The 13,341-nt window shown below is 26.4% G+C and overlaps 3 protein-coding genes across 3 annotated transcripts in view; 1 reads left to right on the top strand and 2 right to left on the bottom strand.

The window, feature by feature from the left end:
- LOC124431413 (adenylate cyclase type 2) overlaps nt 1-6,518 on the top strand; it is a 47,759-nt gene extending 41,241 nt beyond the window's left edge. The window contains exons 9-20 of the mRNA XM_046979310.1: nt 123-281; nt 686-818; nt 1,485-1,555; nt 1,732-1,837; nt 1,965-2,023; nt 2,450-2,620; nt 2,782-3,016; nt 3,856-4,019; nt 4,105-4,342; nt 4,539-4,793; nt 4,937-5,054; nt 5,541-6,518. Coding sequence (XP_046835266.1) covers nt 123-281; nt 686-818; nt 1,485-1,555; nt 1,732-1,837; nt 1,965-2,023; nt 2,450-2,620; nt 2,782-3,016; nt 3,856-4,019; nt 4,105-4,342; nt 4,539-4,793; nt 4,937-5,054; nt 5,541-5,806 — 1,975 coding nt within the window. The 3' untranslated portion in view covers nt 5,807-6,518. The remainder of the gene's footprint in view (nt 1-122; nt 282-685; nt 819-1,484; nt 1,556-1,731; nt 1,838-1,964; nt 2,024-2,449; nt 2,621-2,781; nt 3,017-3,855; nt 4,020-4,104; nt 4,343-4,538; nt 4,794-4,936; nt 5,055-5,540) is intronic.
- A 428-nt stretch (nt 6,519-6,946) lies between these two features.
- On the bottom strand, nt 6,947-11,513 carry LOC124431414 (chitooligosaccharidolytic beta-N-acetylglucosaminidase). Its single transcript, XM_046979311.1, has 6 exons — nt 11,312-11,513; nt 9,235-9,643; nt 8,401-8,844; nt 7,584-8,092; nt 7,338-7,471; nt 6,947-7,224 (listed from the first exon to the last, which is right to left on the bottom strand). Exons 1-6 carry the CDS (start codon nt 11,386-11,388, stop codon nt 6,992-6,994), a joined length of 1,806 nt encoding a protein of 601 aa, XP_046835267.1. The 5' UTR covers nt 11,389-11,513; the 3' UTR covers nt 6,947-6,991.
- An 894-nt stretch (nt 11,514-12,407) lies between these two features.
- On the bottom strand, nt 12,408-13,145 carry LOC124431363 (mediator of RNA polymerase II transcription subunit 10). The gene is made up of 3 exons (XM_046979196.1): nt 12,981-13,145; nt 12,763-12,846; nt 12,408-12,675 (listed from the first exon to the last, which is right to left on the bottom strand). Exons 1-3 carry the CDS (start codon nt 13,100-13,102, stop codon nt 12,486-12,488), a joined length of 396 nt encoding a protein of 131 aa, XP_046835152.1. The 5' UTR covers nt 13,103-13,145; the 3' UTR covers nt 12,408-12,485.
- Nucleotides 13,146-13,341: the final 196 nt, after the last annotated feature.

Here is a 13,341-nt window from a genome sequence, read left to right on the forward strand (position 1 = left end):
ATGAAATCATTAAATAATTCTTGACAATCAAATTATTTAAATATCTTCATTTTGAGATTATTAAAAAATCAACGTTTCTTATCTTTATCTTTTTACTTTTTTCATTTCTTTTCCTTATCAAGATTCGTACGAGAAGCAACTGGTTTCAACGTGGATATGAGAATAGGAATCCATACGGGAAACGTTCTATGCGGTGTCCTAGGTCTTCGCAAATGGCAATTCGATGTTTGGAGCGATGACGTTACACTTGCAAATCATATGGAGAGTGGTGGTCTTCCTGGGTAAGATCAGGCTATTGAAATTGTTAAAAGGTATGAGATATGTTTCAGATAGAGTACAAGAAAGAGAGAATGAAAGAAAGAAAGAATATTAATACTAATGATTAAGATCAGACAATTGAAAATGTTAAATGTATGAGAAATGTTAAAATAGATTAAAAGAAAGAGAGAATTAGAAAGAATGAGAGAATGAGAGAGAGAGAGAGAGAGAGAGAGAGAGAGAAAGAGAGAAAAAAATGTTAATGAAATGTTAAGATTAAAATTAGGCAATTTAAAATTGTTAAATATATGATATACTTTCAAAAAAAAAAAAGATATATATATATATATAGAAAAGGAGAGGGAAATGTTAATGAAAGAAAATTAAATAAAATAACACTTTCTATTGTATCTAAATCTTTGTCAAGGAGGGTCCACATAACAAAAGCCACCCTTCTTCAGCTTGGTGATCGTTTCGAGGTCGAGCCAGGGGATGGTGGATCGCGTGAGACTTATCTGGCTCAGCATAAAGTAGAGACCTTTCTTATAGTGCCACCTAAGGTAGGGTTTATAATAATACATCCTAAGTGTCCTCTTTAATCTTTTATCTTTTTCTTTTTCTATTCTTCTTTTTTTTCTTCTCTTTTTTTCTTTTTATGTAAATTAAGGAAAAAAAGAAAAAAAGAAAAGAAAAGAAAAAGAAAGAAAAAAGAAAGAAAGAAAGAAAGAAAGAAAGAAAGAAAGAAAAGAAAATATCAATCTTGATATAAATAATCATCTGTCTGTTATTTAAGATTTATATAATAGTTTTAAGTATATAACAAGATGAGATTGCTCGTGTCTCTCTCTCTCTCTCTCTATATATGTGCATATTACTTTGTTCTCTTTTCTTTCTTATACCTAATCTTCTGTAATGTTACAAAAAAAAAAAAAAAAGAAAAAAAAGAAAATGAATTTTTTTCTTTCTCTCTCTCTTTTTTTTTTCTTTTTTTTTTCTCTTCTTTCTTCTTCTTTCTTTTTCTTTCTTTTTTCGTTTTAAATACAATACGTTAAAGCGCATTGTGTTAGAGCACATGGAAAAACACGACAGTTGGAAATTTTGATGAAATCATGTTTACAAAATCAGATTATAATTATACATGCCATACGAGAGTATTAATTTCGATTTTAGAATAGATAAAACTCTCTTCTCATGACGAGATTACTATCGGTCATTCAATTATGCAGAAAAACAACGAAGAAAATGGACTAGAAAATGGTGGCAATAGTATTCGAGGACCTGGACCTGTTCCTACGAGGTAAACATCGTTGTTTCTTCTTATTTTTTTTCTTTTCTGCGTTTCCTTCCTTCTCACCTATCCCTTCCACCCTCATTCATTATTCTCAATCACTATGAATTCATAATGTATAGAAAAATAAATCATTTTTTTTTTCTTTTTTTTATTCTTTTTTTTTTTTCTATTTGCGATGATAGATCAAGACCTAGCAGTAAAATGACCAAATACGTGGAATGCTGGGGTGCAGATAAACCTTTCGCAAATATCGCTGAGGCAACATTGGCAAAAAATATTGGATTGACGGTAAGAAGTAAAATGAAAATTTTGAAATATCATATTAAATCATTTCTATGTGTTAATTTTGTATGTGTATGTATGTATATGTGTGTGTGTGTGTGTGTGTGTGTATTTTTTTTCTTTTTGTTTTCAGAGCATCGCCATGATCGAGTCTAATCTTTTGGCGAACAATACCAATTGTCTTGACGTCAAGTGAGTCCCATGCATATTAATCAATAAAAATCAAATCGAAATTTGTCTTTGTCTAATTTACAAAAAAGAAATAAAATAAAATAAAATAAAAAGAAATATAGGAATATATTTGTGATGATTAATAAAAACAAACGAGTATAATCCATGCATATAAAAAAAAAAAAAAACCATATACGTTTTTAAACACCAGTCTTTATTTAATTTGAATAAAAAAAAAAAAAAAAAAAAAAAAAAAAAAAACATTAGAGATCTTTCGAACGATCGATATAAAAATGAAGATATTCTGTATAAAAGAAAAAAAGAAAAAAAAAATACAGAAAAAAGAAAGAGGAAAAAAAAGAAGAAAATAAATAAATAAAAAAAGAAAAAAAAACCCATACAATACATTTCAAAATAATAAATTCTACATTCTTGTCTGATAAATAGGCAATGGTGTGGTGGTAGCGAGGACATATTACCTTTCACCTATTGGTTCAAGAATAAGCATCAAGAACTTCAATACAGAGAACAAAAGGATGAACAATATCCTTGGTATCTTATCGCATCCAGCATCGTTTATACAACCATGTTTTGCATTCAAATAGTCTATTTGCCAAGGTGAAATGAAAATCAAAAGAAATTCTGTTCTATTCTATTCTAACGTAGAAAATAATTAATTAATTATAATAAAAGAACGTGAAAGGGCGTATGATTTATCAAGGATAAATATATATATATATATATATATATATATATATATTTTTTTTTTATATATATAGGAGCGTCACCGTTTATGGATGTTTCTCAGCTGGTTTGGTTTCATTGTCGATAATCGCCGGAATTTCTTGGTTTGCTGGTAAAACGAGATGCGAGAGCGAATTGGATACACCAGGAGAAGTGGCACTTTGTCGTGGAATGAGAATGACCGTTTATTTTATCACAGCATCTTTGGCAACTGCCTCATCCGTTATCAGTTTAATCGATATTGATCATAACTCTTATCAGGATACACCGGTATGTTCAATATTTAATATTTAATATCTTAGTGAAATGAATTAATAATATAACTAGAAATTAAATTTTCCGATTAATTGAATTATGTTGTGAAAATTCTCTAGATTGTAGGACAACACCATGGGGATTAATTTTGAACATCTATTCAAATTCTTATATTTGTCCATCGTACGATTCCATGAATTTTCTTTTTATAATTGACAAAATTGAAAATGGGTTTTTTTTCAAACCTATTGATGATTATCATTTCTGAGGCTTTAAAGAATATATAGTATTTTTTTTTTGTTTTTGTTTTTTTTTCAAAGTCAAAATTATTCATTCCATATAAATGACGGGTATTATATCCCTGAGATTTTGGGCACCTTTTATGCACAACTTGAAATTCTTTTCAATTGTACACAATTAGAATTAATTACATATAATTATATATTAGGTTGGAAACTATGAAACGGGCGTTTTTATTTAGTTATTTATTGTCATTCAACGCCCGTTTCATAGTTTCCAACCTAATATTTTAATTAAATATAGTATAATAATTTCTAATAATTCCAATTAAAATCATCTAATATTTTAATGTTTATTTATTATATCATTAATGTTGACATTTCGACGAACTTGTATTATTATTATTATTATTATTATTATTATTATTATTATTATTATTATTATTATTATTATTATTATTATTATTATTATTATTATTATTATTATTATTATTATTATCATCATTATTATCATTATTATTAAAATTATTCAATATTTTTAATATACTTTATCGTTATCGTAATAATGTCTTTTGATATAGAAACTAATTGCAAATATCAATGTTTCTTTTTTAGTTATACATATACTCGGCAACGATTGCATTAGTCGTCAGTTGGACTCATCTACGAGTAGGCTTTCTATTAAAACTCATAGTTATGATAATAACAATTATCATGATATTATTAATTTTATCTCAGGCACCGATTATAGAGCTTTATTATAGAGAACACAATATGGAGTAAGTAAACCGTGTTCTATTAAATATGATCTAATAAATGACAATTATTATTTAATTTATCTTTATTATAAATTTATGTGTATAGATTTCAAGGATTAAATTACTTATTGGAAATAGGATATTTATTGTTATTGGTGGCATTTGTATTACATGTCTTAGACAGACAGGTTGAGTATACAACTAGAACAGATTTTCTTTGGAAGAGTAAGTTAAAGGTCGAACAAGATGACGTTGAGACCATGAGAGGAATTAATAAGATTCTATTGGAAAATATACTTCCCGCGCATGTGGCCGATCATTTTCTTGCGACTAGAGCAACGCAGGTTGATAAACGATTGTATAATCTTTCTTTGTTCTTTCATTGGGAAATTAATTTTTTTTTCCTTTTTTTTTTCTTCGATCAACAATATTTTTATTCCATCATTTGATGTTTTTCTTTTTTTATTTATTTTTTTTTCTTCTCTTTTTTTTTCTTTTTTTTTTTTTTTTTTTTTTTTTTTTATATATATTATTTTTTAGGATCTCTATCACGAAAGATACAGCAGTATTGCAGTGATGTTCGCTTCAATACCAAATTACAAGGAATTTTACGACGAGACTGATATAAATAAACAAGGCCTAGAATGTCTGAGACTTTTAAATGAAATTATTTGCGACTTTGACATGCTTCTGTTGAAACCGAAATATTCGGGCATTGAGAAAATCAAAACGATTGGAAGTACTTATATGTTGGCGTCTGGCTTAAGTCCTGGTAAAGAGAACACCGAAGCTAAGGTAAAGAAAATTATTTTTATTTAAAAGAAAGAAGAGAAAGAGGATGAAGAAAATAAAAATAAAAAGAAAAAGAAAAAGAACGAAATTATATCGAATTAATTGCTTTTTTGTTTTTTTGTTTTTTTGTTTTTTTTTCTATTTAGGATCCCTTGCAACAACAAGATCATAATGTGATCGTACTCGTTGAGTTCGCCATTGCGTTGATGACGATTCTCGATCAGATAAATAGGGAATCTTTTCAAAGATTTAAATTGAGAATGGGTAAGTGTTTAAGAATGAAAAAAAAAAATAAATACATAAAAAAAAACAAAGAAGTTCTGAAAATAATGTTCTTGTTTTTTTTTTCTTTTTTTTTTTTTTTTTAACATTAAACATCTTTTTAAAAATATTATTATGACAAAAATAAGAGATATTCTGATACTCTGATATATTATTTTAATAATAAAACTAACTAGGGATACTATGTTATTGAATAATTTTCTTGTTTTAATATAAATAATTATAATATTGCATTTTATCTGTTATATAATATTAATATAATAATATTTTATCTCATAATAATTCACATGTCATTATATTATAATAATTATTATTTGATATTTATATCATGCTGGTATATTAAAAATAATTGGAACTCTGTCGTTGAAACTGATTAAAAAAAAAAAAAAAAAAAAAAAAAAAAAAAGAGAAAAGAATGAAAAAAAAAATGAATTATAATAAAAAAAAAATTTCTTTCCTTTCGTTAAGGTCTCAATCATGGCCCGGTGATAGCAGGTGTCGTAGGAGCACAAAAACCGCAATACGACATTTGGGGAAATACGGTGAATGTGGCATCAAGAATGGACAGTTGCGGAGAAATGGGAAAGCTTCAGGTTACCGAGGATACTGCAAAGATATTAATTGCAGCTGGATATGAATTAATTTGTCGTGGGCCAACCTTTGTAAAGGGCAAAGGAACATTAACAACGTATTTCGTTAAGACGCCATTTGATGATAAAGAGGATAATTATTGATCCTCAGTACCTGATTTCTATTCACGATCACGTGAGATCAACGAAACAGTGAGAACTAATTGTTCTCGTTGATTGTTATTTCCAAAAAAAGAAAAAAAAAAAAAAAAAAAGAAAGAAAAGAAAAGAAAAAGTAAAACTTATATTTTATTCTAGCTGGACAATATGTTTTAATCGTTGAAGGAAAATGAAGAAAAAAAAAATAATAGATAATGCTTGATCTACGTTTCCTTCGTACTCTTCAATTCGTCACATCCGTGTAAATAATATAATAATAATAATAATAATAATAATAATAATAATAATAATAATAATAATATTATTATTATTATCATTAATAATTAATAATATAAAAAATATTATTATTATTAATAATAATGATGATATATATATATATATATATATATATATATATATATGTATAATTATAATCGTTATATGATTGTGTTCTTAAAAGAAATTTACAAAGTAATATTACAAATACTCGAAAGAAGTTATAAACGCGATGATCTCATGCGTACATTTAAGAATTCAAGATTTTCTTCTTGAATGATTCTAAGATAAATTCGAAGCCCCGAATTGTTTTGTTTTATGCTTATAAAAATCAACATCGAGAGACACTTCGACGAGTGACAAATTATTGAACAATAATGTCATTGTCACTTTACAATATCATCTGTGACTCTTAAAAAATAAATATATTTGTTGTACTAATTATATTGAGTCAATCGTTAACTTCACGTTTTTTCAAGAAATATGTTATATTATTAAATGAAATTACCTGGATGGATCAAAAATACTCTTAGGTAATTTTTAAAGATCAATCTCAATACTTTTTAATGATCTTCTTCTAAACTTATAATTTTATAAGCCTTTTAATGAAAAAGATATTAGCTTAAAAAAAAAACTATCGGAAAGAGAGCGGATCGATTTGGAAAAATTACTTAGAAACTTTTGATCCATCCCTGTATATATGTATGCAAATTTATTTAGAATTTATCTATCATGTTAATAAGAAAGAGAAAATCTTATTTTTTTTTTTTTTTTTTTTTTTTTATCAATTTTACAATCATTATATATAAATGTTCAATATGTTGCAATCAAAGTTCGATCGTTATTAATAATACTAATTGCATTGATTAATTTATCTTATTGATGAGAATAAAATTTCCTTTTTTTATTTTCAATTTATAGATAACAATGTCCTTGATTCTGAATACACCATTCGGGTTCCAATCTATCAGCATTAATACCTCTTTGAACTAATCTCTCTCTTTGTCTTAACATTCTGTGTTCAGCATGAATCCAGGTTGAAGGAGGATCGGACCAAAGTCTTTCAGCGAAAGCTGCTGACCTGGGCCATAATCTTGAATCGACTGTAACACTGTCGACCTGTTCACTCCAAAGTGTTACCTCTCCACCTAAAGAAAAACAAAAAAAAAAAAAAAGAAAGAAAGAAAAAAGGATTCGTTTATCAATTTAAAATAATAAGAAAAATAATTTTTGTGATCTATTAGATCAACAATATTTTTACCTAATACAAATTGCTTTTTATTTGTACCAAAACCTTGCTTCTGAAGAATGGACATCGGAGAGTTATCATAAATTAATTGCCAGCCTTTATACGGTGAACACCAATTGTTACCCTCTCCAACCCATGCTCCAAAACTATGAAAATATACACATTAATATCGTTTTCTTTTAATTTGATTTAATTGATTTTTGTTTCTTCGTAGTTTTCTTTTTTTTTTAGAAAAAATATCAAGATTAATGGGCTTACCCGCAATCAAGATAGAGAGCATCGTAATTAGAAATAATGACTTTGAAATCTTTGCTTATCAATCTACCGATAGTGTTATCTATAGCAGTGGTCCAAATTTGAATGATATACTTCTTAGAATCCAAGTATTCCATATTTTCTATGTTGGTAAGTCCACTAGTCCAAATAATAACAGGAATCTCTTTTCCTCCATTGGCTATAGTTAACTTTTCAAGTGCTCTATTTTGGAAATAATCCCAAAGCAAGTAGAAACTCGACTCTGATAGATTCCAGCCTTTAGCGAGCATCCAATTTTTGATAACATCACTGGAGTTCCAACAATTAATATTGACCTCGTCACCGCCCATGTGAAATATGTCCGGATGAAAATCTTCCAACATTTCTTTGTAAATACCTTCAAGTATTTCATAGACCTTATCGCTTGTTGGATTTAATTGACCGCATGGTGGCTCGACGCAATAACTTTGCCATGGTTCAGATTTAAAGCATACCGTTGCATTATGACCTACCTATTAAAATCAATTCAAATGAATTTGAAAGAGACGTAAAAAAACAATAAAAGAATCAACGATATCTAAAAAGGAAAAAATAAATGAAAGTACTAATCAATCTATTGAAATTATATCAAAGATATTAATCTTTCATAGATGTATGAATTTGTTACAATGAAATTATGTATGAAAAATATATTTGTGAAGATTGATAAAAAGAAAAAAAAAATAATAATAATAATAATAGTAATCTGTGTGAAACGTTAAAAGTTTTAGAAACTTTTGGATGAGAAGTTTGTATGCATAGCTTTTAGAATAAAATTTACCCATTGCCAGCCTTCTCCAACGTGAGCAGGTGCATCGAATTCTGGTAAAACACGTACTCCATGTAAAAGAGCAAACTTCATGATATCCTTAATGTCTTCCTTCGTGTAGACCTTGTCTTTGCCGTAGGAACCGTATTTGGAAAACAATGGATAATTTCTAACTTCGTATGGGAAACTATGGGAATCGGTGATGTGCCAATGAAAAGTATTCATTTTTGACATGGCCATTGCTTCTATTGTCTTCTTGATCACTTCAACGGTAATAAAATTACGATTGGTGTCCAACAAAATCCCACGGTATGGATATACTGGTTTATCCTCGATATAAGCATCATGAATGATTTGTATTATATCTCTCAAATCATCAAATACTATTAATTGTGACAACGTTTCCAAACCATTTCGAGCACCGAAATAAGTCGTTGCTGTTATTTTTACACTTATCTGTATGGTGATGATGGTAAAAAAAAAAAAAAAAAAAAAAAAAAAAAAAGAAAAAAAAGAAGAAGAGAGACATCAAATTTAAATTACTAAACAGTCTCGAATAAGAATGATAATTTAATTCTAAGGAAGAATGAATACCGGTTTATAATGATGTATCAGAAAAAAAAAAGGAAGTTAAAATGGATATTTTGATGACCATGAAAAATCATGACAAAAATATTATAAATATTTTTTTTTCCTTGTTTTCTTTTTTTCTTTTTCTAATATCAATTAAAATTAATCTTGATCCATTAATATTGATGAAATTATATATATATATATATATGAAAGAAATTAATAAAATTTGAACAATGCTTAAATAGAAAAAGAAAAGAAGGATAATGTACTTACAGATTCGTCATCGATCTGATCAATTTGTAATTTGTAACTTTCGTCTGTGTCTAAGGTCAATTGGACGTCATTTAAATCATGAATATCGGTAACATTAATTATCAATCCTAATCCCTCGTTTTTAACGACATCACTAATTTTCTTTATGTTTTCTTTGAATATGTTAATGTTCTCTTGTAGAAGACTACCTACTTTCGTATTCGGATTTATACCATCGATTTTGATGTCATTAACATTTAGAGGCAAAACTGTACTTCCCAAGGACAAATGTCCTGTTGGTTTTGGCCATAACGAACCATTATCAACGCATAATAATTGACAAACTTTTAATGACATAGGAGACGATACTTCTTCTGTGATTTCTTCTTTTATACAGTATCCACCTTTGCATTTGAAATGCCATAGTGAACTACAAATAAAATAATAATAGCAATATTAATTGGAATATAGTTATAAGTGAAAGATTAAAAATGCGTGGGTGCGTCTGTTTCCTATTCATCGTGATAACTATTATGATATCTATAATTCATATTGATATGTAAATTTACAGTGAGACTTTTGAAAAATTTTCCATGTCCTCAAAAAAAAGAAAAAAAGAAAAAAAATAATTATTTCTAAAATAATTGATTTAAAAATATTCAAAGGGGATCGATTTTATTGTGCTTTTAAATCTATAAGCTATTAATTTATCAATCTAAGTTATTAATAAGTAATATTTAGACGTTTGGAAATTCTTTTTTATTTTTATTATTATTATTATTGTTATTATAATTATTAAAAGAATTTTACATTCAAATTATTAATTCTAGAAAAAATTGATCCGAAACTATAATAGTATAGATCATATTAATTCATTTTGTTATTATTATTATTATTATTATTATTATTATTATTATTATTATTATAGTTATTAAAAGTCTGTTAATAATACTGTTTTTTTTCCTCACTTCGAAAAGGAACAGTGCTCATTGATATTTTTAAAAATGTCTTATCGTTTGATCAACTTCGATATCGATATTTTTATATATGTCTTTAATATCTTCGATAACATTAATTTTTTTTTCTTATTCTAGACATCTTACTTATCAACTCTCATATTTATTATATATTGATTATTATTTATTGATTGTACCGTATCAAAGAAGATATGTCTCTCTCCCTCTCTCTCTCTCTCAAGAGAGAGAGAGAAAAAGATTGGAAGCTTCGTATAAAATTTTGAAAATACGAAACGAGCGCGCCATTGCGTCCTCCATGTTCTTTCGACTGGTCACGTGATTCTCCCGCTCATTTAAAAAAAAGAAAAAAGAAAGAAAAGAAGAAAGAAATCAACGCTACTACTACTCACGATTTCTAATCGAAAGGACGTTCAACGTGCCGATCTTTCACCGACCGTTTTATATGCGCAGTTTAAAATCCAACATTATTAATCGTAAAACTTCTATCATATCTTAAATAGAAAAACATGTTTACATTGCAATAAATATTGTCTCTTAATGTTTATGAGAAAAAATTTTCAAAAAAACTTCGCGCACATTTTTAATATGTAATAAAAAAAAAAAAAAAAAAAAGAAAAAAATTTGAAAATCATTTTCTCATACTCTGACGACTTCAATTTGATTTATAATTTTAACGAATGTCAATTGTATTTCATGCAAACTGTGACTCGTATCAAAATTAAATGTCGTCAAATTTCTATAAATTTTACGTAGTATGATACAAAAATATAATAAAATATATATATATATATATATATATATATATATATATATATACACGTACATACATACGTATATTTGAATTATAATTTAAAAATGATCAGATGAAAGTTATTAGAAATATTTCAACGTGACATAGAAAAGAGATCTCTCTTAAGCAACATTCCTTAGCAACATATCCATTATTGAAAAAAAAAAAGTAATCCCGCCCGGCTACAATCCAAATTATTTAAATTTTTTATTATATTAAATATATAAACTACATAATATATATATATATATATATATATATATATATAAAATATTATAATATATAAATATATATATAATTATATGTTATAAAGTAAAAAAAGGTCACTTACTTGTATATTTTCTCGGCAACGATGAAATCGCTACAGACTTCTAAAGCGAGGACAAATATAAATGTAATAGCAATCATGTTTCTCTCATGGAATTCTACCTATCACTAACTATAAGAGAATGTTGTCCGTCGTCGATTGCACACCTCCGATTGAACGAACGATTTTATCCTCCGTGGAAAAATGATTCCAAGTGAAATGCGAATAGGAGTGGGGGTATACGAGTAGGATAAAAGATATATATGTATATATATATATATATATATATATATGTATGTATGTATGTATGTACATATATGTCGTACAAAAAAAAATAAATTCGTTTCTTACATTTTAACGACTTCAACTTTTTCAATTCCAACAAACATCAGAGTTTGTATGCGAATCAATGATGTGACTAATGTCAAAATTAAAAGTCATCAAATTTATATAAATTTAATATATAATAATAGTAATATTTAAAAGTAATAACTTTGATTTTCATCTTAAAACAATTTAATGTTTTAATATTTTTTATTAATACAATTTATTTACTATAATATATATATATATATATATATATATATATATATATATATATATATTGTTTATTAATATAATTGAGATTGTTTTTAAAATTGTATAAGATTGTAAGTATAGTTAGAGAATCACTCTGTTACTAATGTGAATGAATAATTTAATTAATTACGTTAATCGTTAAAAGTGTTTCTTAGAAAAAAATTGATTCATCTTTTTTACATCTTATATCATAAGTATCTAATAATAGAAATTTTTTTTAACTTTTTAAATGCGATCTTTAAAATTGTTTACTTATTATTAATGACTTTCATAAAATTTAATATATTAATTATAATTGATTATAAATAATTTTATAAAAGTTTATAATATTTAAAGATTAAATATACTCGTACAGAATTGTTGTACGATTAATGAGAGACAAAAGAACGACACAAAATATATATCTTGGAAATATTATATTATTATATCGTTATAAATGGTAATAAACATTTATGTCTAATATATACAAAATAATAACGATTCATTTCTGAAAAAACAAGAAGGAGAAGAAGAAGGAAAAGCAGAAGAAGAAAAAGAAAAAAAGATTTGATAATTAAATTTCCGATAAACATGTATGATACACATCAGCCTTTAACGAATCATTCGATTGATTGATTTTTCATTCATCTCCACGTACTGCTCTATATTTAGCTAATTCATTTGGAAATACTCGATTTAATTCCACCAACATATTAGCTTTAAATTTTCTGTATGCATCTATCTTTCCTTTAACTTGTTCATTCTTTGTCAATGCCTTTTCTATACAATCTTTAGTATATAATTGTGGATTTCTACCTTGGTCAATATAACTGAAACGTAATAAATCATAAGACATCTGTTTTAAATATATTAAATTATGAATGCAGTTACAATTATAAATAATAATAATAACTTACTCAAATACTTCCAAAGGTACATGAACATCTTGAACTTGTGATTTGAGTTTATCTATTTCTTGTAATCCATTTACTAAACCTTGACTGGAAAAAAAATGTTGAACACAAATATAAACCATAGAAATGTAGATATAATATCTTTTATTGTACTTTTTAAATTGTTAAAGACAATAAGTACGACATAACCAATTTGTTAAAAATATATATTTCGTACTTACATCTTCTGATTGAGTACATTTTGACCTTGCGGTTGAAAATCACTAACTATTATTCGAATTTGTCTAACATTTTCAATAAAAAGTTCCAATTGTGTTTCTAAATTTTCTAAAGCAGAAGCCATCTTTACTATTTACAAGCAGCAAGTGTTACGAGTACAAATAACATCATCTTTTATCTCTAACTTCGAACGCTAGAGGCAGCACTGCTCGTTAAAGATTAATCAAAGATGGCAGTTCGATCGATGTGACGTAAATATATTTAAATTTTAAATAAAATATAAACTAAATCGTTAATACGTAATATTCTATAAAAATGTGAGATTATTTAATTGTATAAAATATTGATCTTGATATTCTTATT

Source organism: Vespa crabro, chromosome 21, assembly GCF_910589235.1.
Source record: "Vespa crabro chromosome 21, iyVesCrab1.2, whole genome shotgun sequence".
In the NCBI taxonomy this organism is placed as follows: domain Eukaryota; kingdom Metazoa; phylum Arthropoda; class Insecta; order Hymenoptera; family Vespidae; genus Vespa; species Vespa crabro.